At 41.3% G+C, this 23626-nt stretch overlaps 1 protein-coding gene across 2 annotated transcripts; it reads left to right on the top strand.

The window, feature by feature from the left end:
* Positions 1-443: 443 nt before the first annotated feature.
* LOC121553788 (phosphatidylinositol 3,4,5-trisphosphate 3-phosphatase and dual-specificity protein phosphatase PTEN) lies at positions 444-19872 on the top strand. Of its 2 annotated transcripts, XM_041867188.2 has the most exons (10): positions 445-1416; positions 11016-11100; positions 11296-11340; positions 11439-11482; positions 11580-11818; positions 12746-12887; positions 17131-17199; positions 17741-17907; positions 18283-18564; positions 18736-19872. In XM_041867188.2, exons 1-10 carry the CDS (start codon positions 1338-1340, stop codon positions 18919-18921), a joined length of 1338 nt encoding a protein of 445 aa, XP_041723122.2. In that variant the 5' UTR covers positions 445-1337; the 3' UTR covers positions 18922-19872. The 2 variants fall into 2 exon arrangements, with proteins under 2 accessions (XP_041723123.2, XP_041723122.2); XM_041867189.2 differs by lacking the exon at positions 17131-17199 and having other exon boundaries at positions 444-1416.
* The last annotated feature ends 3754 nt before the right edge of the window (positions 19873-23626 follow it).

Here is a 23626-nt window from a genome sequence, read left to right as displayed (position 1 = left end):
GGGAGAGTTGGTCTGAGCCTTTGAATTGTACAGATGTTTTGTGCCTAAGGAATACATTTGACAGACACCCCCACTTTTACACCCCACTCTTGTCACACACACACACAATTGGTAATTGATTGTGTCTCAGAGTCAATTCATGGACTCAATTGTAAATGTAATTGGCCCCCATGGATAAATTCAATAAGGTAAACTAGAAGGACATTAGAAATAGTATACTAAAATGATGGTGTATCTGACTTCTCTCAATTGTTTTATATGATGACATGAACAGATATGCTTGTCAGTCAAACTGAAATAGCATAACCTAATTTAAACCGAGAAAAGTGACATTACGTTGGAAACTTCCCTAATTACAAAGACACGTGATCACATTGACAGAGAATTGTATGCGCTCTGATTGTGTCCTTCCGCTGCCAACAAAAGAACTAGCCGACTACAAAAAACGTAAATTGCCAATACACTGACTACGACATAAAACTTTTGCAAATAAATAGCTATTCTGAGAATCAACAATGATTTATTTGATAGGAAGAAACTGTTTTTGATTTCGCTCTAGAACTATATATTTGCGGCGGTAGGATATTTCTTTTCAAAACCTAGCCTGCTCTACATATTTTCCTCGGTTGGAAGCCATGATGGGAGCTTGAGAATTCAGCTGGAGAGAAACGCGAAAAGAAGATGAACCCCGGGACATAGCAATCTGTCAAACGAATCTGTGCATATATTTGATCCCTGTATAGCCAATATAAATGCACGGTGGAGCCTGTCACTTTTTCGGGTGTATTTTGGCTAACAATCGACGACAATGTTGATTCGCTAGGAGGTTTTGGGATAATAAAAAAAAGGGGGGTAACGTTAGCTAGCTAGTTACAGTAGCTTGCTAGCTACGAGTGGATACTGTTGCTGTGCTTTCCCAGGGTAACGTTAGTCTTCAAATTCGAGCGTCGGAGAGTTTTCTCTCCTCGCTGTCCGGTCAATCACGGCGGCTACGGTAGATCAAGAGGTTCGGACCGTCTCTTATACCATATGGTTAGGCGGGAGGAGAATTGTATGTCTTTTTCAGGGAGGATTTGCAAACAAATTCCAGGATTGGGAAAGTTGGGCCTGCGCGGAGGAGCAGAGCAAGGCCCGTCTTTATGATCCAGAGAAGAAGACATTCTAGGTAGCTAGTTAATCCTACTCACAACGACTACCACTGCTAGCTTGTCATTGCGAGACAGGAGCTGCAAAATCAAAAGCGCAAAGGGCGATTGAGAGGCAAAGCAAGCGAAAGCAACGATACTTTTTCGTAATTTTACAACCATAAAGAGACTCCTGTCACTAAGTTAGCTACAATGGCTGCGAAGATAAAAGAAATGGTCAGCCGGAACAAAAGGAGATACCAGGAGGATGGGTTCGACTTGGACTTAACGTGTATCCTTTTCTTAAATAACTAACGTTAGTTTATCATACAGTAAACTAGTCACGTGAGTATGCATATTGTATCAATTCAATAGCAATGATTGCTAGCTAACTAATCTTTTTGATAAGACGGGAAAGCATGTTTTGAAATATGGTGGATCTGTCAAATGAGCACGTATAAGTCTCTGAAGCTAGTATGACATCCAGTAACTAGCGAACGTTAGCTAGTTACTCAAACTCGTTATTTACATTTTAGTCATTTAGCAGACGCTCTTATCCGTCTAGTTAGCCCCACTTGCTAGCTAGTTAACAGCTAGCTAGCAAGTTGTCATTATCAGGTACAGTGCCTTCAGAAATTATTCACACCCCTTGACTTCTTCCACATTTTGTTGTTACAGCCTGAATAAAACATTTATTACATTGAGATTGTCACTGGCCTACACACAATACCCCATAATGTCAAAGTGGAATTATGTTTTTAGAAATGTTTACAAATTTAATAAAAAATGAAAAGCTGCAATGTCTTGAGTCAATAAGTATTCAACCCATTGTAATGGCAAGCCTAAATAATTTCAGGAGTATACATTTTCATAACAAGTCACGTAAGTTGCAAGGACTCCCTCTATGTGCACTAATAGTGTTTTTTTTAATGACTACCTCATCTCTGTACCCCACACATACAATTATCTGTAAGGTCACTCAGTCGAGCAGTACATTTCAAACACAGATTCCACCACAAAGACCAGGGAGGTTTTCCAATGCCTTGCAAAGAAGGACATCTATTGGTAGATGGGTACACATAAAAAAGCAGACATTGAATATCCATCCCTTTTGAGCATGGTGAAGTAATTACACTTTGGATGGTGTATCAATACACCCAGTCACCACAAAGATACAGGTGTCCTTCCTAACTCGGTTGCCCAAAAGGAAGGAAACCGCTCAGGGATTTCACCATAAGGCCAATGTTTAATGGCTGTGATAGGAGAAAGCGGAGGATGGTTCAACAACGTAGTTATTCCACAATACCAACCGAAATGACAGGGTGGTAAGAAGGAAAGCCTGTACAGAATATACATATTCCAAAACATATGCATCCTGTTTGCAATAAGGCACTAAAGTAAAATGGCCAAAAATTTGGCAAAGAAATGAAATATGTCCTGAATACAAAGCGTTACGTTTGGGGCAAATCCAACACAACGCATTAGTGGTACTCAGTGATATTTCCAAGCATGGTGGTGGCTGCATCATGTTATGGGTATGCTTGTCATCGGCAAGGAGTTTTTTTTGTTGTTGATAAAAATAAAAGGAATAGAGCTAAGCACAGGCAAAATCCTAGAGGAAAACCTGGTTGTCTGCTTCCCAACAGACACTGGGAGACAAATTCACCTTTCAGCCGAACAATAACCTATAACACAATGCCAAATATACATTGGAGTTGCTTACCAAGACAACATTGAATGTTCCTGAGTGGCCTAGTTACAGTTTTGATGTAAGTCGGCTTGAAAATCTTTGGAAAGACTTGGAAGTGGCTGTCTAGCAATGATCAACAACCAACTTGACAGAGCTTGAAGAATTTAAAAAATAATAATGTGCAAATATTGTACAATCCAGGTTTGCAAAGCTCTTGGAAAGTACCTAGAAAGACTCAACTGTAATTGCTGGCAAAAGTAATTCTAACATGTATTGACTCATGGGTGTGAATACTTATGTAAATTAGATTTCTGTATTTCATTTTTTCAATACATTTGCAAAAATGTCTAAAAACATGTTTTCACTTTGGCATTATGGGGTATTGCGTGAAAGAAATATATACATTTTATCAATTTTGAATTCTGTCTGTAACACAACAAAATGTGGAATAAGTTAAGGAGTATAAATACTTTCTGAAGTCACTGTAAGTTGTGTTAGAAGTAACATTAGCCAACACATTATTTGACCAATTTAGCTTGCTAGCTAGTTTCAGGTTAGCAGCCAGTCAATATTACACTAAACGTTGTTGGCTACAATATGTTCATGTAGACATGACTACTTCTTTGCCATTAGATAGCTAATGTTAGCCAACCTTCTGTAATGTAAACTAACATTTGGTTTGCTTGCTACAGTAAAACTTGACTTATTTGACAGTGCATGGAAGCTGGTTTGCTGCTGTATCAGTGTTTTCTTATCTTAGATGACATGAGGCATAATTCTAGCTACCTAGCAAACTATCTAACCCAGGTTCCCTTAGGGTATAGGTAACATATCTGGCAACCTTGGTTAAAAACCATTTGAAGAAAACTAGCTAATGCCAAAAGAGCCTAAATTCAGTTCATGTTATCTTTATGCAAATTATTAATTCAATATGCCAATTTTCGATGTCTAGCTTTCCAATGAATCACTATATACTTTTTACAAATAACATTCACACTGATGCAGCACTGCCTGAAAATTCTTAAATTGAGAAGATCTAATGCAAATAAAGTCAAAATGGAATCTGCATGATTGGATATTGTTAATTTATTGAGGTTAACTTCAGAACATGCTCATGTATTCTGTCAAGTGATGTTTGTGATCTAGGCCTATATCGATTTTGTTAACCCATAGTATGCTGGTGATGAGATTGGTAGTCCCTTGCAGCACATCTCAGACCTGGCTAACCTGGCTCTGATATTGAAGACAAGTTTATGGGAGTGCACCATACGGGTGTGTTCTTGGAATAGGTTCGGGACTGTAAAATGCTGTAGCAGAGTAACGACTGGTGAAGCCTGGCTTACAAGCCAACATCAGAAGTCAAGTAATCGTCTGCTACCTGGTTGTGTTTTTTTAATGGATGTATTTTAAGGTGTTTTGACACTATTGAAACAGGCAAATGGGGGAGAGATGGTGGGAAGGGTGGACACAGGGATTGTGTTAATTCTATAGTTTTCTCTGACATGAGTAATGTGCACAATGTTTATTTGTAGCAGTTTTCTGTGCACTTTGCCATAAATCTAGGGACTGTAATGGCCTGTACACTCCTTTTTATCTATGGTGTGGTAGGAAGGTGTTCACCCTAATGGCGATACCTGTGACGGTTTAGTGAGGCATTTGTTCAGTTACTTGTGTGCCTGAGCAAATCAAAACAACTTGTCTCACAGTCTGTTTGAAACCACTGGTTGTGGTAGGCTATGCAGTATTATAATGTAGAGACCATATTGATGTACAGTACCATTCAAAAGTTTGCACAGCTACTCATTCAAGGGTTTTTCTTTATTTGTACTATTTTCTACATTGTAGAATAAGAGTGAAGACATCAAAACAATGAAATAACACATATGGAATCATGTAGTAACCAAAAAAGTGTTAAACAAATCAAAATATATTTTAGATTCTTCAAAGTAGCCACCCTTTGCCTTGATGACAGCTTTGCACACTCTTGGCATTCTCTCGACCAGCTTCATGAGGAATGCTTTTCCAACTGTCTTGAAGGAGTTCCCACATATGCTGAGCACTTTTTGGTTGCTTTTCCTTCACTCTGCGGTCCAACTCATCCCAAACCATCTCAATTGGGTTGAGGTCGGGTGATTGTGGAGGCCAGGTCATCTGATGCAGCACTCCATCACTCTCCTTGGTCAAATAGCCCTTAAAACAGCCTGGATGTGTGTTTTGGGTCATTGTCCTGTTGAAAAACAAATGATAGTCTCACTAAGCGCAAACCAGATGGGATGGTGTATCGCTGCAGAATGCTGTGGTAGCCATGCTAGTTAAGTTTGCCTTGAATTCTATATGAATCACAGACAGTGTCACCAGCAAAGCACCATCACACCTCCTCCTCCATGCTTCACGGTTGGAACCATACATGCGGAGATCATCCGTTCACCTACTCTGTGTCTCATAAAGACACGGCGGTTGGAACCAAAAATCTCAAATTTGTACTCATCAGACCAAAGGACAGATTTCCACCGGTCTAATGTCCATTGCTCGTGTTTCTTGGCCCAAGCAAGTCTCTTCTTCATATTGGTGTCCTTTAGTAGTGGTTTCTTTGGAGCAATTCGACCATGAAGGCCTGATTCACGCAGTCTCCTCTGAACAGTTGATGTTGAGATGTGTCTGTTACTTGAACTCTGTGAAGAATGTATTTGGGCTGCAATTTCTGAGGCTGGTAACTCTAATGAACTTATCCTCTGCAGCAGAGGTAACTCTGGGTCTTCCTTTCCTGTGGCGGTCCTCATAAGAGCCAGTTTCATCATAGTGCTTGATGGTTCTTGCTTTACTTTTCTATCTTGTTTTAAAATTGATACATGTGACCAATTACTAATATGAAAACTGGTCACTGTCTGAGCATTAAGCTTACCCCACATTGAAAGTGTCAAATGCCACTATTCTGTTTTGAATGGACACAACTCACTGGAGAAAGGCATTTATGTAAATAAAACTCAGTTTGTCATTATTCCCTGCCCCCTTTTCAGTTGTTGAAACCACTGATTAATGGATAACAGGCTAATCGTGTAAAGATGGTGTTATTGAGATATTGATATCAGATTTGTCAGCTTCTGCAGGATTTTCTGCTTGTGAGATGGACGTGAGAGGGGTGTGTCATTCAACCTCAGTGATTCCTCTCTGTTGATGATGAGCAGCAGCCAATCAGCGTGAGTCCCCTCTCTGCTTATCTAAATTCAGGCTCTTTAACTTATTTTTTATCGAATTTGGCATGGTGTCTTAAAACAATATGGGCTCTTTGCAGTTATGTAATGCAGTAGGGATGCACATTTCGGTTAACCAGTCAATAAACAAACAAAAAACATTGAAACAGGAAAATGACGTGACCAACAGAAAATACTATGCGTGCATATAAGGAACTGACATATTTCATTACGAGCTTAATGAAAATAGGCAACAATAGCAAGCCCTTCGTCTTACAGTCTAAAGGCTATAGGCTATTATTGAACATTCAACAGCTGTAGTGAAGCATTTAATACAACTTTATTTTCAAACATTTGCCAAAATGCAATTCGCGGGAACACCGTTCTATACAGCGCACCTAATGCGAGAGGTTCCATATGTGACGGAGATGAACATCTCCATTAGAAACTTAAAAAGAGGGGGAATCTAATAGCAACAACTAGGATGGGTTGCTAATATGATTATGATTGTGCCTTTGGCTTCTGGACAAAGAAAGAAAGTTATGAAAAACAATAGAACAGGAGAGAAATGCTGTTTAATGGCATGAGGAAGTCTTAATAAATAATTGCCTCCATGTTTCTATGGTTGGATTTTGGCTAGGCTAATTTGAAGCAAGGTAAGACATTCCTCATTATTTGAAGTAAAGTAAAATTTTCAGGTTTCAAACAATTATACTGCCTTAAGCTCACATTGCAAAGCGGTGGGTGACAAGCTGATAGGCTGCCTACCGTTGACTATAGCCTATGCACGCAAATGGGAGGCGCACTGAGATTGAGAAATAAAAATAGTGCCTCTTTTTAATTGTGGCCATCAAAACAGTTTTTTAAACACGCGATTGCATTTAGAATAATTTGTTGCATAATGACTGTGCTTATAAAAGCATGTTTAATTCCAGTACCAGCTTTTTTTAAGGGTCTGCTCTCGCATTGTCTGACAGGTGATAGGCCATTCCGCTCCTCAAACTAGGCTCTGTATGCTGTGCATGTGTGATAAGATACATGACGACTAACGAAAATACACACACCAATTGAATTCCACAAAATTATTCAAATGAACATATAGACCGATAAGCATGACCGTTCAAATGTATTTTCGGCAGCTAACCGATTAATGGTTAATGGTTAACCGTTAACCATTAACATCCCTATAATGCAGTATCAGAGTTCTGGGAATAATCCTTAGAATAGAGCACCAGTGATCTTGTATCAGAAATGCTGCCTGAGTCCCCATCTCTAACCCACCACCTTTCCATAGCACTCTTTCTTTCCTGCTCTCTTCCCCACATTCTCTCCTCTACTCTTACCCACCCTTCCCATATCATTCGCTCTCTCTTGCCTACTCCTCTCATTTTCTCTTTTCAACTCTCTCCCCCTCTACTCTCTCTTTTTTTCTGGTGCCCAGCCGTGGAGTTAGCTAGAGCACAGAGCTGAGGCAGGACAGCTGAAAAGACCAGAGAGAAAAGGTGTGCCTGAAATGTCCGGCTTTTAGAGGACCTTCCATCGGGGGTCCTGCATGTGCGTTTCCTCCCAGCTGCAGAATGCCGAGCCCGCTGTGCCCTGGGTTGTAGCTCCCCTGGGAGCTCTGGAACTTTTTAAAAACACTTAAAATAGTCTGAGTGGAATGATTTTGCCAGTAGGACCAAAGGCAGAGGCGGAGGTTGTAACCCATTATGTGGTATAGAACGGCCTGCATTTGGTTCCTAATTAGGTCTTTGAGGCATTAATGGAAATTATTATGTTCCTGTACGTAATAGACAGGCTCATATGCTGAAGGCCACAGGGAAGTAGCTTGGCATTATGCAAATACTTTAATAAAATCGCTGCTGTGTTTTATTGAATTAATGCAATGTATTGTGTTCCTCTTGAATTTTAATGGCATACCTGGAATTTGGTAGGAACTGCACCTATCTGACATAAGTACTCTCTTTTTAAGGGCATCATATTCTTGCTAGTTTCGTTCGAATTTTGGTCAAGTTACATTGGATCTTGGCAAATGTGTTCATCACATCTACAGATACTGCCATAGTACTGTGTGTTTGTGTGCATGCATTATGCAGAAATTAGATGCAGTTAGAGGGAGTCAAGTCTTCACCTTTCTCACCAGAGTCGTCAGTGGCGTGTCAAATCTTGGACACCAGTTATACAATTATTTGCTCCAAAAATGATTTGCTCCAAAATAACTTATTCTAGAAGAAAACAGGCGTATTCCATTACAGCTGTTCAACCTTTCTATTTCTGACACTGTGACACAGGAACTGTACAAAAGGGTGCCCTTTCGTCAGTGGTTAAAGTGCAAAATCCCACAGCTTATGTAGGCAGACAGGCTTCAGAATGGCAGTTACAGGTAGGAGTTGAGAAGATGTGCAAGTCAATTCAATAATGTTTTGAGAGATATGACATTGAAGTTGATATGGACATGATCACACATAATATGGTTGACATTTGTCCTCCAGACAGAAATTAGTAGAGTAGTTTAACGTACACTACCTGTCAAATGTTTTGACCGGTAGTGTACACCTACTCATTCAAGGGTTTTTCTTTATTTGTACTATTTTCTACATTGTAGAATAATAGTGAATACATCAAAACTATGAAATAACACATGGAATAATGTAGTAACCAAAAAAGTGTTAAACAAATCAAAATATATTTTATATTTGAGATTCTTCAAATAGCCACCCTTTGCATTGATGACAGCTTTGCACACTTTTGGCATGAGGAATGAATTTCCAACAGTCTTGAAAGAGTTTCCACATATGCTGAGCACTTGTTGGCTGCTTTTCCTTCACTCTGCGGTCCGACTGATCCCAAACCATCATCATTTGGTTGAGGTTGGGGGATTGTGGAGGCCAGGTCATCTGATGCAGCACTCCATCACTCTCCTTCTTGGTAAAATAGCCCTTACACAGCCTGGAGGTGTGTTGGGTCATTGTCCTGTTGAAAAACAAATGATAGTCCCACTAAGCCCAAACCAGATGGGATGGCGTGTCGCTGCAGAATGTTGTGGTAGCCATGCTGGTTAAGTGTGCCTTGAATTCTAAATAAATCACTGACAGTGTCACCAGCAAAGCACCCCCACACCATAACACCTCCTCCTCCATGCTTTACAGTGGGAAATACACATTCAGAGATCATCCATTCATCCACACCGTGTCTTTCGGTTGGAACCAAATATCTCACATATGGACTCCAGACCAAAGGGCAAATTTCCACTGGTCTAATGTCCATTGCTCGTGTTTCTTGGCCCAAGCAAGTCTCTTCTCCTTATTGGTGTCCTTCAGTAGTGGTTTCTTTGCAGCAATTCAACCATGAAGGCCTGATTCACACAGTCTCCTCTGAACAGTTGATGTTGAGATGTGTCTGTTACTTGAACTCTGTGAAGCATTTATTTGGGCTGCAATTTCTGAGGCTGGTAACTTTAATGAACTTATCCTCTGCAGCAGAGGTAACTGGGTCTTCCATTCCTGTGGCGGTCCTCATGAGAGCCAGTTTCATCATAGCGCTTGATGGTTTTTGCGACTGCACTTCAAGAAACTTTCAAAGTTTTTGAATTGTTCCGTATTGACTGACTTTCATGTCTTAAAGTAATGACGGACTGTCGTTTCTCTCTGCTTATTTGAGCTGTTCTTGCCATAATATGGACTTGGTCTTTTACCAAATAGGGCTATCTTCTAAAATGCATTACCTAGGTTGAGGAATATAATATGCCGCTAGTAAGCCATGTAATTGGTTAATCTAACAGCTAATAACTTCGTAGTATACCCAATTATGTCTAGGCCTATGCAATCATTGCAGATGCGACTTTGGGAAACCCTGCTTTAGGCTACTGTTTGACCAAGTTGTGCTTTTAGCCACCCCAAAATAGAATGTTTTGAGTGAAGTAACCAGATAGAATTTGCGGCTCGCGCCGATGTGACCAAATAAAAATTTAACTTGACAATTCAAGTCAAAGGATGGCAAAATGTGACCACCCTGGAGCCCTGTTCGTCGCTGAAGTCACCTCATCAGTGTGTTTCACTGTTCTTCCCCATGAACCCCATAACCAATTCTCATTTATCCCAACAAAATACTTTTCTTGGCCGTCAAGGCATGGTCCTCATTACCCTTACATTTGATCTGTTAAATATTCCATGTGATTCGGCTGGGGCTGCAGGAGAGTTAAGCCCAACATCTGCGACGATCTCAATATAACTAGGGCTCTATAAATACATGCAGGTCAAGCTGTGTAAATTCTCCTAGTGTACCCACATGTGGGCCCCGCTTGATTAGGAGTGCTCCGGTCCTCTCGGTCTCTCTCTCGCCCTCACACAGCCAACGCCATCTGTTATACTAGTGATCACAACCCTTCTGCCCTGCACTGTACTTTCCCTTTCTGTACATTACTGCACAATGACACCCACATGGTGATACAAACGTCATGATGATCTTCCTCAGACATTTTATTGTGATAGGATTGCCTCGTAAGCTTGAGATTTTGGTATTGTATGAGCTATACTGTGCATTCGGAAAGTATTCAGACCCCTTGACTTTATCCACATTTTGTTACGTTTCAGCCTTATTCTCAAATGGATTAAATTGTTTTTTTCTTCTCCTCATCAATCTACACACAATACCCCATAATGACAAAGCAAAAACAGGTTTTTATACATTTTTGCAAATGTATTAAAAATAAGAAACGGAAATATTACATTTACATAAGTATTCAGACCCTTTACTCAGTACTTTGCTGAAGCAGGTTTGGCAGCGATTACAGCCTCGAGTCTTGGGTATGACGCTACAAGCTTGGCACACCTGTATTTGGGGAGTTTCTCCCATTCTTCTCTGCAGATTTTTAATTTATTTAATCCATTTTAGAATAAGGCTGTAACGTAACAAAATGTTGAAAAAGGGAAGCTGTCTGAATACTTTCCGATTGGACTGTATATAGGATTTTCTTCTATGTATGTGTCCTTGACCCAATGGTGACCACAGATATCTATCCAAACATCATTGCTATGGGCTTTCCTGCAGAGCGACTCGAAGGAGTGTACAGAAACAATATAGACGAGGTTGTACGGTGAGTAACAGCCACTCATGACCTAAACTGGTGAGGACTGTGTAATGAATGCGTGTGGAATGTGGTTTGTGACCAACATTAGACAAAACAATCCAAGTATCCTGAGGTGTTTTGCATTCTCATTAGATGCATTATGTTGTCAATTTCTGTAGTTACGGAATGTTTTGAATGTAACTTTACCTTTTACCTCAACAGGTTTCTTGACTCTAAACATAAAAACCATTATAAGATTTACAATCTGTAAGTATACCGCAAAACGCTTACACGCTAATATCAATGTTTGTTTACAAATGAATTGCTCCTTCATGACCGCTGACTGAATATCCTTCCTATTTTAGTTGTGCAGAACGACACTACGATGCTGCCAAATTTAACTGCAGAGGTACGCCATCACAAACAAAATGTTTTTAGAGCCAGGTTGCTGAAAGGAAACGTACTCTTTATATTTCTCTCTCTCTCGATCTCTCTCCACCCTCCAGTTGCACAATACCCCTTTGAAGACCACAACCCACCTCAGCTAGAGCTCATCAAGCCGTTCTGTGAAGACCTTGACCAGTGGCTGAGCGAGGATGACAATCATGTGGCAGCCATCCACTGCAAGGCAGGGAAAGGCCGCACCGGGGTGATGATCTGCGCCTACCTCCTGCATCGTGGCAAGTTCCAGGACGCCCAGGAGGCACTTGACTTCTACGGTGAAGTGCGGACAAGGGACAAGAAGGTCAGTGACAGTGACTTGCCATGGGTGGAGACTAGGCATTTAACATTATTTCACTATTCAAATAATATCATAATTTTTTTTCGGATATCCGGATAGTGACCTATCAGAATGACGCAAATGCACATGGCAGAGAACAGTGGACAGGCTGCTTTTTTCTCAGCAAATTTTTTACTAAAAGCAACAGTGAAAGAGAAGTCAGACTTTCGGCCATGATAGAACTGATTCTGTTACAAAAATGTTTTCTGGTGAATGTTTTGCATTGGTTTGTGCCAGGTATTGTGGAAACTCTGTTAGGTGTGCGCCTGTAATTGCTATTTGAAGTGGGGAAAATAGCACACCAATGTCAATGCACAGCAGAAACTACATTCAAAAGTTTGTTTTTATAAAATTTGGTATTTAAAATGTCATGGTGATATCCGTAAAGGTAATAATGTCACAATGATAATTTGAAGTTATAATAAAGCTTTTTTTATTGTCCCCCAAAAAAATTCTCAAAAAATGAACACAAGTAATCGAATACTAACGTCCGTTCGGATATTTGATTAACCGTGCCCATCCCTAGTGGAGACTAGATGCTAGTACTCGGTGTGAGAATTTTTATAAATGCAGACTAGGCCTAGATCTTCGGGGTTTTGTCATAGACCTGCCGTGATCTAATTTTTACATTTACATTTGAGTCATTTAGCAGACACCCTTATCCAGAGCGATTTACAGTAGTGAGTGCATACATTTTCATAATTTTTTGTACTAGTCCCCCGTAATAATCGAACCCACAACCCTGGCATTGCAAGCGCCATGCTCTACCAACTGAGCTACACAGGATTTCCAATACGTATTTTCACAATCTGTATATCCTGTTCTTTGTGGTAATTATTAAATTGAGTTAATTTTCTAGCATTGACTGTTTTTGTTGTCTTTCCTTTTCAGGGAGTGACGATCCCAAGCCAACGGCGCTATGTGTACTACTATAGCCACCTGCTGAAGAATAAGCTGGACTACAAGCCTGTGGCTCTCCTCTTCCACAAAATGGTGTTTGAGACGCTACCAATGTTCAGCGGAGGCACCTGCAGTGAGTCGCTCATGTTTAACTTGACCTCCGACTCAGGGCGTAGGCATGTAGCTCTTTAAACGGATTGGCAGGCACTGAGTGTGCATACGGCCACCCACGGTAGTAGAGAATGGTGAGAGCATGGAGTCATATTATGTACTTTACAATGAAGCCAACCAAGCTCTTGACCAGTTGCTTGTACTCTTTAAGAAAGATGGCTAGATATTGATGAGAAAGAGAACATGGATGACACTACTCTCAGCTGCATTCAGCAAGTTTGGCTTCTACCTGCTTTATCCAAATTGTGACATGTGTTTTGCTCTGCAGTTCAGAGGATGAATTCAGTACGTCTAAATAACAAGTCACCAAGGACCTCTTACAGATATTATATTTTATACGTTTTTTTCTTAATACTTGCTCTTGAAAAATAACTGCAATTATTTGTTCAGGGATTTTCAGAAAGACATGAAAAAATGAAAGTCTGCACAATGTTTGTTCCTTCAACTCCTAGCTCATGTAGACATTTTCACCACTGATATTTATTCAATTGAATCTAATGATCTAGCCTATGTCTTTCATCTAATGGAATGTGAATGACTACGCATGTACATCTACTGCATGTAATTTGCTTGGCTGAAACAATGATTTGAATATCTTTGATCATATTATGAAAACCAGCTAGTAATGTGGTTTTCTGGTTTAATGTGCCCGAGTCACAGATCATCTTTCTTCTTGGTGTTTTCTCAATATGTCACTGTTGCACAAAATGTACCTTTTTCCTCCTTGAATTCTCTGTGATGCTCTAACCTAACATCTGAATGTGTTCAACTGCTCTGCACTCACCCTTCTCTTTCCCTTTTAACACTCCCTAGAGAGGGCCCTATTCTGAGTTTGACGTTCTCTTTTTACGAAGATAGAAAACATCAGGTTCGCACTCAATCTAAAGTCTTGGCTAAATGCTGAGGTGGATTGTAGTGATGCGCAGGTCAGCTGTTTGTCCCCCCCCACCCCCGCAATTGCTAATAAACCCATCCACAACCGCTCAACTATATGTGATAAAGGTCAAATCTGAGGCCTGCACCCAAATATAGAAAATGCGCTGTACCGTCAGATGGCGAAACAATGTTTTGACAGGTCTTTTTAGATAGGCCCATGTTTCTGCTTATTTCTCATTTGCTATTTGTTAGTCAACTTGTCTATAAATAGATACATGCAGCTTCTCTTCTGTCATTACTTGTTTCCCTAAGACTAAATAAACCCTTCTCACCAGAATGTCATAAATCGATAGAATGAATGATTCAATCTAGTTGGCATCGGTAAAGTTTGTTTTCTCTTTCATTTCTGCTTCTCTCAGGCTGTAAAGATGTTTAGGGACCGGGGAGAAAATGCAATAACTCAACAACAAAACAAAAGAAAACCAAAAGATTTTCAGTACAACATTTACTAATGACATCCGTTTGACTGGTTTTAAGGACATTTAAAGCTGTTAAAATTACTAAACACATTTCTTTTGGGCGGCGGCTTGGATGCATATTTTGTGGTTGAAATACTATCAGCTTTTATGATGCTGATAAAGACAGCACATTTACATCCATTCTCTAAAGATGCTAAAATAAATACAGTGAGGGAAAAAAGTATTTGATCCCCTGCTGATTTTGTACATTTGCCCACTGACAAAGAAACGATCAGTCTATCATTTTAATGGTAGGTTTATTTGAACAGTGAGAGACAGAATAACTACAAAAAAATCCAGAAAAACGCATGTCAAAAATGTTATGAATTGATTTGCATTTTAATGAGGGAAATAAGTATTTGACCCCTCTGCAATCACAGAGGTCAGACGTTTCTTGTAGTTGACCACCAGGTTTGCACACATCTCAGGAGGGATTTTGTCCCACTCCTCTTTGCAGATCTTCTCCAAGTCATTAAAGTTTCGAGGCTGACGTTTGGCAACTCAAACCTTCAGCTCCCTCCACAGATTTTCTATGGGATTAAGGTCTGGAGACTGGCTAGGCCACTCCAGGACCTTAATGTGCTTCTTCTTGAGCCACTCCTTTGTTGCCTTGGCTGTGTGTTTTGGGTCATTGTCATGCTGGAATACCCATCCACGACCCATTTTCAATGCCCTGGCTGAGGGAAGGAGGTTCTCACCCAAGATTTGACGGTACATGGCCCCGTCCATCGTCCCTTTGATGCTGTGAAATTGTCCTGTTCCCTTAGCAGAAAAACACCCCCAAAGCATAATGTTTCCACCTCCATGTTTGACGGTGGGGGTGGTGTTCTTGGGGTCATAGGCAGCATTCCTCCTCCTCCAAACACGGCGAGTTGAGTTGATGCCAAACAGCTCCATTTTGGTCTCATCTGACCACAACACTTTCACCCAGTTTTCCTCTCAATCATTCAGATGTTCATTGGCAAACTTCAGACGGGCATGTATATGTGCTTTCTTGAGCAGGGGGACCTTGCGGGTGCTGCATGATTTCAGTCCTTCACGGCGTAGTGTGTTACCAATTGTTTTCTTGGTGACTATGGTCCCAGCTGCCTTGAGATCATTGATAAGATCCTCCCGTGTAGTTCTGGGCTGATTCCTCACCGTTCTCATGATCATTGCAACTCCACGAGGTGAGATCTTGCATGGAGCCCCAGGCCGAGGGAGATTGACAGTTATTTTGTGTTTCTTCCATTTGCGAATAATCGCACCAACTGTTGTCACCTTCTCACCAAGCTGCTTGGCGATGGTCTTGTAGCCCATTCCAGCCTTGTGTAGGTCTACAATCTTGTCCCTGACATCCTTGGAGAGCTCTTTGGTCTTGGCCATGGTGGAGAGTTTGGAATCTGATTGATTGATTGCTTCTGTGGACAGGTGTCTTTTATACAGGTAACAAACTGAGATTAGGAGCACTCTCTTTAAGAGTGTACTCCTAATCTCAGCTCGTTACCTGTATAAAAGACACCTGGGAGCCAGAAATCTTTCTTATTGAGAGGGGGTCAAATACTTATTTCCCTCATTAAAATGCAAATCAATTTATAACAGTTTTGACATGCGTTTTTCTTGATTTTTTTGTTGTTATTCTGTCTCTCACTGTTCAAATAAACCTACCATTAAAATTATAGACTGATCATTTCTTTGTCAGTGGGCAAACGTACAAAATCAGCAGGGGATCAAATACTTTTTTCCCTCACTGTACATCCTATTTTTCCACTAATATTATATTAGGCTATGTGCGAGGTTATAGACCTACAGTCAGTGTCCAGATTTCAGTTAGGCTACTATTCCATTTAACCAATATGAACAGTACAGTTCCCTTGACGTGCCATTTTGAAGTCCCTCTTGTGACTGTCAATTTTGTATAGCGGCTCACAATCATCACACACAACATAGCCGGCCGGCACTGCTATCATCCTCTCCTACCACTTCACCAAATCTTTCCCAAACATTAGACTATTGTTCTGGCCCTCCGTTCTATTTATTTTTCAACTCTCCATTTCACAGCTTTTCTCTTATTGAATTAAACTCCCCCCAAAAAGTTTTGCCTCAGTCGATCAACATGAACTTTTTCTACCCAAGTTCCCAAAAGCATTTGGCAATTGCCGTGTATTTGGCACGCTACAGTGTTGGGCCCTAAAGCTTTAGACTATGCACTAATGCCAGATAAAAATAATGAAAGAAAACCTCAATGTAGGCTATAGAAATTAATTGCACAGGAATTATGGATTTTTGATGCATTTTCCCTTTATTCAACCCGCTCGCCACCCACCTGCCCTTCATCGACACAATATTTCATGACCCTAAACCCGCCCGCGGATATAACTGCGGGTACTGCGGGTTATGAGTCAACCCGCACATCACTAGTGTATTGGGTGAGAAACTCATTTCAATGGACTAGCATATAAGACGGTTCCTCATTGGTGAATACATTCATCGCACATTGTTAAGAATTAAATAAGCTAAATGCAGCTTTCTGGCATTGGGATTTTTAATGGTCAATTGAGATGCTCTTGGAATATCTACAGTTTGAAGTTCCCACATGTTTTTTTTTCCTGTGAATTATTAATGTATTGCACCATATATCCCAAGTCTTGTTGACTAGATTTAAGTTGATATCTCCATTTGAAAGCATTGTTTTTAGATGTGTGGCTGTGTATGTACATAATTGATATCCTAGCATATATCTGTACCGTTAGAAGTGTTCCTACTGTGTTCTGAAGGCCCAGCCTGCCAGCCCTGCCAGGCTGTGTGTTAATCTCCTTCTCTCTCTCTAAGGGGACAGTACCGTTAAAAACAGGAGCGAGCCGATCCCTCAGGGCTTCAAGAAAGGGAATTGGCATTGGGGTAAATGAGCCTTTCATCCGTTTTGATGTACTTTCCTCATATACTGTTCATTTGGCCCCAATTCCAACAAGAACTAGAAAGGTAGAACTTATTCTAGTCAAGGCTAGAAGGAGTTGTAGTGTTAAGACATCATTGCAATGTGGAGGCAGACAAAGACCAACCAACCACCCCCTTATGAGAAGTTTCAAACTCTCACAAATGTAATGCTATTGTTATTGACGGAAGCGCGACAGTCATCAGAATGGGGTCCCATGTCTTTGGTTCTGGTTCTTTTTGGGTGCTATTTGTGGTCTGGTTATTTCCCTCTCTCCTCCTTTGTGGTCTGGTTCTTTCCTTCTCTCCTATATTGGAAAACACGGTTTTAGAGAACTCACAACTAGGGGTTGCTTTTGTAACTGTCCTTCAAGGAGGACATGGCAGCAACTCCAAGACTACTAAGACTTGTATCCTGTCTTGTCTGGTTCTCTCTACCTCCATTACCCTTCGTTGCCACCTCTCTCCCTATCTCTGCCCCCTGTCTCTGAAACACTCACCCCTTTAGATCCTCAGTTTGTGGTGTATCAACTTAAAGTCAAGATCCACACGTCCAACCCGGCTCACACGCGGAGGGAAGAAAAGCACATGCTATTTGAGTTTCCCCAGCCACTGCCCGTCTGTGGAGATGTCAAAGTGGAGTTCTTTCACAAGCAAAACAAAATGATGAAGAAGGTTGGTTAGTTCCGCCCGTCACGAGTGTCTCTAGTTTCCCACTGGATTTCCTTGGCTTCAGCTGTTATGGAGTTTTCAATTGCTGACCCATTATAGTTAATGCCTGGTATTTTATCATAAAGGGTGTTTTATGTGCGTCTCCTATAGTATTATACATGATAGTCCTAATGAACAATGGTTATAAACGTCATTCTGAAGTTAAAATTGGCTAGCTTACCTGGAAATGTATTGTAGCATGTTACTATAAATAACTGTAAGGATTTTCACACTTATGTACTCTAAATGTTTAGCTTTTTGTAAGCCTGCATTAACTTCAATGATTGTCAGACAGACTCCATTACAGTTAGTCAGTACCTCTCCCTCTCCACTATCCAGGATAAGATGTTCCACTTCTGGGTTAACACCTTCTTCATCCCCGGGCCACTGGAGGAGAGCATGGAGAAGGTGGAGAATGGGTCGGTGGTGGTTGTGAACGATGTGGACGGGGTCCAGAACCAGCCCACGATTGGCACCCCTCCCCAGGCACCACAGAGCGCTGAACGCAGGGACAGCGGCAGGGACAGCGACAGGGACTACCTCATCCTCGCGCTAACCAAGAATGACCTGGACAAGGCCAACAAAGACAAAGCTAACCGCTACTTCTCACCTAATTTCAAGGTGAGCCATTTAAACGTGGTTGTAATGGTTAACAATATGAGGAAGGTACTACAAATCTGTTGTGTAAATCTATCAATTGGTCTTTGCCCTATTAGAATCCTGATGAAATTGAAACATTGGGTTCCCTGTTCTGATATTGTGGCTTTCTCTCTCTCTCTCTCGCTCCTTTAGGTGAAGTTGTATTTCACGAAAACCGTGGAAGATTCTTCGAATTCCGAGGCGAGCACTTCGACATCCGTCACTCCGGACGTTAGCGACAACGAGCCTGACCATTATCGATATTCCGACACCACTGACTCTGATCCGGAAAACGAACCTTTTGATGAGGAGCAGCACACGCAGATCACAAAAGTGTGAACAAAAAAAAAAAAACAGGAACACAAAGAAAAAAAGATGTACACCAGAGAAAAAAAGGAGCAAACTTGAATATGAACTCAAAAGAAGAACCTTTGTTCCCATGCCTCCCCCAAAACAGCAGCAGAGCATCATGTCAAATGCCAATTTTAGAAAAAATAATATTCTGACCAATATATTGTTTTTAGGATTATTTTCTTTGGCACGGCCGTGTACCATGCGCGAGGTATTGATGTTGTTGGGGGAAGGTGCTGTAGCTGTAATGTTTATATATATATATATATATATATATATATATATATATATATATATATATATATATATACATACATACATATGTAAACAAACTTTTTTGTGTCATAGACAATGGAAAAGAGTAACAATCAGGAGGACTATGCTGCTCCTTCTCCTGTCGAAACCAAGGCCAGTGCTGCAGTCACTTTGTTTATCTTCCTGTCTTCTCTCTCTCCTTCCTTCTCTTCTTCTCTACCCCCTCCACCACACCTCTTCCCTCATCCTCCTTTACTGTGAATGCTTCTCGTGCTCTTTGCAAGCTGTCTCACACGACGATGACTTTTGGCCTTTGTGCAGTGGAAGCTGCATGCAGGCAGTGGGTTGGGGGAGGGGCTGGGTTATGAGTCTGTGATGTCTAAAGCATTGCCATTCCTTTCCGTACTGTTTAAATTATGCAGAACAAGGCATCCCATGTAATTGTCCGTTTTTTATCCTAAAATAATAAAAATATAATACACAAAACAGCAGGGAGACAAGTGTTTGCAATGTCAACACTTTATATACATTTAAAGGACTGTCACGGTGTGCATGTATTGGAAGTTAGTGCCCATCCCTAATAAATGTATGCAATTTCATGTTTTCTTAGACACAAGCTTTGCAATGTCTTTTAAGCTCTCAGGGTTACCCTGTGGATCATTTGTCATAAAGGACTTCCTGGTGTCTTTGGAGTGAATTGCATCATGGAAGTTCATGATGTTTTATGATTTAGGTGATTTCTCCCCATCTGCAGTGGGGGGGGTTATATAAACTCAACATGCAACAATTTCTAAGTTACAGTTACAGTTCATATAAGGAAATCAGTCCATTTAAATAAATTCATTAGGCCCTAATCTGTGGATTTCACATGACTGGGAATATAGATACTGAATGCATCTGTTGGTCACAGATACATTAAATAAAAAAGGTAGTGGCGTGGATCAGAAAACCAGTCAGTATCTGGTGTGTGACCACCATTTGCCTCATGCAGCACGACACATCTCCTTCTCATAGTTGATCAGGCTGTTGATTGTGGCCTATGGAATATTGCCCCACTTCTCTTCAAGACTGTGCGAAGTTGCTGGATATTGGCGGGAATTGGAACACGCTGTCGTACATGCCGAACCAGAGCATCCCAAACATGCTCAAAGGGTGACATGTCTGGTGAGTATGCAGGCCATGGAAGAACTGGGACATTTTCAGCTTCTAGGAATTGTGTACAGATCCTTGCGACATGGGGCCGTGCATTATCATGCTCAAACATGAGGTGATGACGGAGGCTGAATGGCACGACAATGGGCCTCAGGGCGTCAGGGAATCTGCGTTCAAATTACCATCGATAAAATGCAATTGTGTTCGTTGTCCGTAGCTTATGCCTGCCCATACCATAACACCACCACCACCATGGGGCACACTGTTCACAACGTTGACATCAGCAAACCGCTCTCCCACATGATGCCATATACGTGGTCTGCGGTTGTGAGGCCGGTTGGACGTGCTGCCAAATTCTCTAAAACGACGTTGGAGGTGGCTTATGGTAGAGAGATGAAAATTCAATTTCTGGCAACAGCTCTGGTAGACATTCCTGCAGTCAGCTTACTAATTGCACCCTCCCTCAACTTGAAACATCTGTGGCATTGTGTTGTGTGACAAAACTGCACATTTTAGAGTGGCCTTTTTATTGTCCCCAGCACAAGGTGCACATGTGTAATGACCCTGCTGTTTAATCAGCTTCTTGATATGCCACACCTGTAAGGTGGATAGATTATCTTGGCAAAGGATAAATGCTCACTAACAGGGATGTAAACAAATTTGTGCACACAATTAGAAAGAAATAAGCTTTGTGTGTATTGAACATTTCTGGGATCTTATTTCAGCTCATAAAACATGGAACCAACACTTTACATGTTGTGTTTATATTTTTGTTCAGTGTATTTCCACACTGAGGTTGGAAAATATTATAAAAATTGTAATTCCCTTTTTGTGTAAGTGCTGTTTGAAAAGACCGCCTGAAATGTCAGCCAGTTTTGGTGGGATGGAGTTTTGCCTGCCTGGTGACATCACCAGGCGGTAAATTAGTTAATAGACCAGAAATAGTTCCAAACCTCTCTGCCAATAAAATCTAGTTTTCAGTTTTCCCCTCCCCACTCAGACTACTCCCAGACAGTCCTAGCAAAAATCTTGCTTGAGAAATTGCTCTTTGCTAAGAAGCTATTTTTGTTTATTTTTGACCATTTTAATTAAAACAATCATAGTAAGATACTTAATTGTTACCCAGAAATGATTTTATATTGAGATAAAAATGGCTGCATTGGACCTTTAAAGGCAATGTGCCTGCGTTCCTGGATACCACATTCATGGTAAATGCTGCATATGTTGGCTTAATCAGAAAATACCTTTAAATGTCAATCGCGCTGTAAGGCGGATCCAACGCTGCTCAGAATGAATCCCGGCCCTAGCCTGAACAGCATCTATCCATTACCACAACTAGATCAAAAACCCAGACACATTTGACTTTCATTTCATGCAGGGGTGCAAATAGATGGACATTGCAGGCAGCATCCCAATTTTCTCAACTATAACCAGTTGATTTCATACCCAGCTATCAGTATCATGGCAGTGGGCTGTTTGTCTGTTTGTCCAGGTCTTCTCCATCCCAGCAGCTGAAGGATAGCCAACTCCGCATTACTTCCTGATAATTGAGATGCAGCCCTGGAGAGAGAGAGAGCTGCCTGGGTAAAGCAGCTTGCTGCGCTCCCCACACTTCGGTGGCTCACCAAATGACAGAGTAACAGGATTAAGTACCATGTCACTGTGATAGGAGGCACAGAGAGGCAGGACCCTGGCTACAGTAAAGCCCTGGTAAAGCCCTGGGTCCTCTGGTAATAAAATATAATATAAATAAAGTACAAAAAAAAGTGTTCCCACCCCAGGGACAGTCAGTCACATAATCTCCCCCTCTGCTCTATTAAGAGTCGCTCCCCCGGTCTCCTCATGTTGATGGACATCAAAGACGCAGCTTGCCAGCGAATGAGTCTGGCAGCAGTCGGTGGGGCATTACTGTAATTGGCTAGAGCGATGGAGAGAGAAAGAGAGTCCCTGGTATGTTAGATTAATAATGAATGTGCTGGGTTGGTTTGGGAGAGACCAGCAGTGAGATGCCTCAGCACACTATGGGCAAATAAAGACTGAAGCTAAATACACTGGCCTCTGAAAGAATCCAGCTCAAGCTGGCAACCCACGTCGCAGTGATATATAGATAAATAAAATACATACGCAGCTTGATGGTATAGTAAACAGCGATCCCCCAAGAGAAAGACTTCCCCTAATATACTGGGTTTTTCATAGTATTGCTTTAACGTTAAATCTCTCTGGCTTCACCATCTTACATTCACAGCACTGTATCTCTAAAATAATGGGAGGGGTAGATCTTACATTAAATATATAGATTTAAACACTATTATGATCAAATGGGGGTCAATTTGGCCTATAAAAGCTGAGATAAGCCCAAGCTGTCACCCTTTTTTCCCTCCCATCTGCTGGGAACAGTTGCAAAGCATGGCTCATCACAGCAGGACCTGGCAACCCTCCCCCTGCTCTCTCTGCCTGGCTGCACAGCTGTGTTGCGTTTGGATTAGGCCAAGAATAAAACAGGAAGTCGAAATTAAACAAAAGCTTAAAAAAACACAGGCACTGTAAGTTACCAAAGACTTAGCGGCACGACTCTGACAGCCTGTGGAAAAAGAACACACACACTACACCTACACACACTTACAGTATCATATTGAAAACACACATAAACGCTCAAATCATTATGCGAGCACAGTAATTCACACATATATTTAGTCTAACACATTTCACGCCCCTCTTTGCACACACAGAAAATAGGCATATTGCCTATTGCTCACACCCACACATATGGCTCCTGAGTGGCGCAGTGGTCTAAGGCACTGCATCGCAGTGCTAACTGTGCCACTAGAGATCCTGGTTCGAATCCAGGCTCTGTCGCAGCTGGCCGCGACCGGGAGACTCATGGGCGGCGCACAATTTGTCCAGGGTAAGGGAGGGAATGGCCGGCAGGGATGTAGCTCAGTTGATAGAGCATGGCGTTTGCAACACCAGGGTTGTGGGTTCGATTCCCACGGGGGGCCAGTATAAAAAAATATGTATTCACTAACTGTAAGTCGCTCTGGATAAGAGCGTCTGCTAAAATGTAAATGTATATGGTCCATAAACACATGCAAAGTGCCTCAATGTTTTTTTTTCTCCCTTTGGTAGTTTATTGTAGTAGCTGATGAGGGGTGTTGCAGCCGAAGAGATCCTCAAAATAATAAATGGCAGAAACATCTGTGGAATATCACTCTCCTTGAGTGTTCTTCCTAAAGAGAGGCTCAGCTTCAAATAAATACTTCTGATTTTTTTTATGCAAAATTGGCCA

This window comes from Coregonus clupeaformis, chromosome 37 (assembly GCF_020615455.1).
Source record: "Coregonus clupeaformis isolate EN_2021a chromosome 37, ASM2061545v1, whole genome shotgun sequence".
NCBI classification, from domain to species: domain Eukaryota; kingdom Metazoa; phylum Chordata; class Actinopteri; order Salmoniformes; family Salmonidae; genus Coregonus; species Coregonus clupeaformis.
This window is presented reverse-complemented; position numbering and strand designations above follow the sequence as displayed.

Bases quoted from the DNA above. Each gene is read 5' to 3' on its own strand.
- LOC121553788 (XM_041867188.2), top strand. From the start codon at position 1,338: ATGGCTGCGAAGATAAAAGAAATGGTCAGCCGGAACAAAAGGAGATAC. The intron at 1,417-11,015 runs GTATCCTTTTCT...TGGTGACCACAG, and splicing joins GTTCGACTTGGACTTAACGT to ATATCTATCCAAACATCATT. The intron at 11,101-11,295 runs GTGAGTAACAGC...TTACCTCAACAG, and splicing joins AATATAGACGAGGTTGTACG to GTTTCTTGACTCTAAACATA.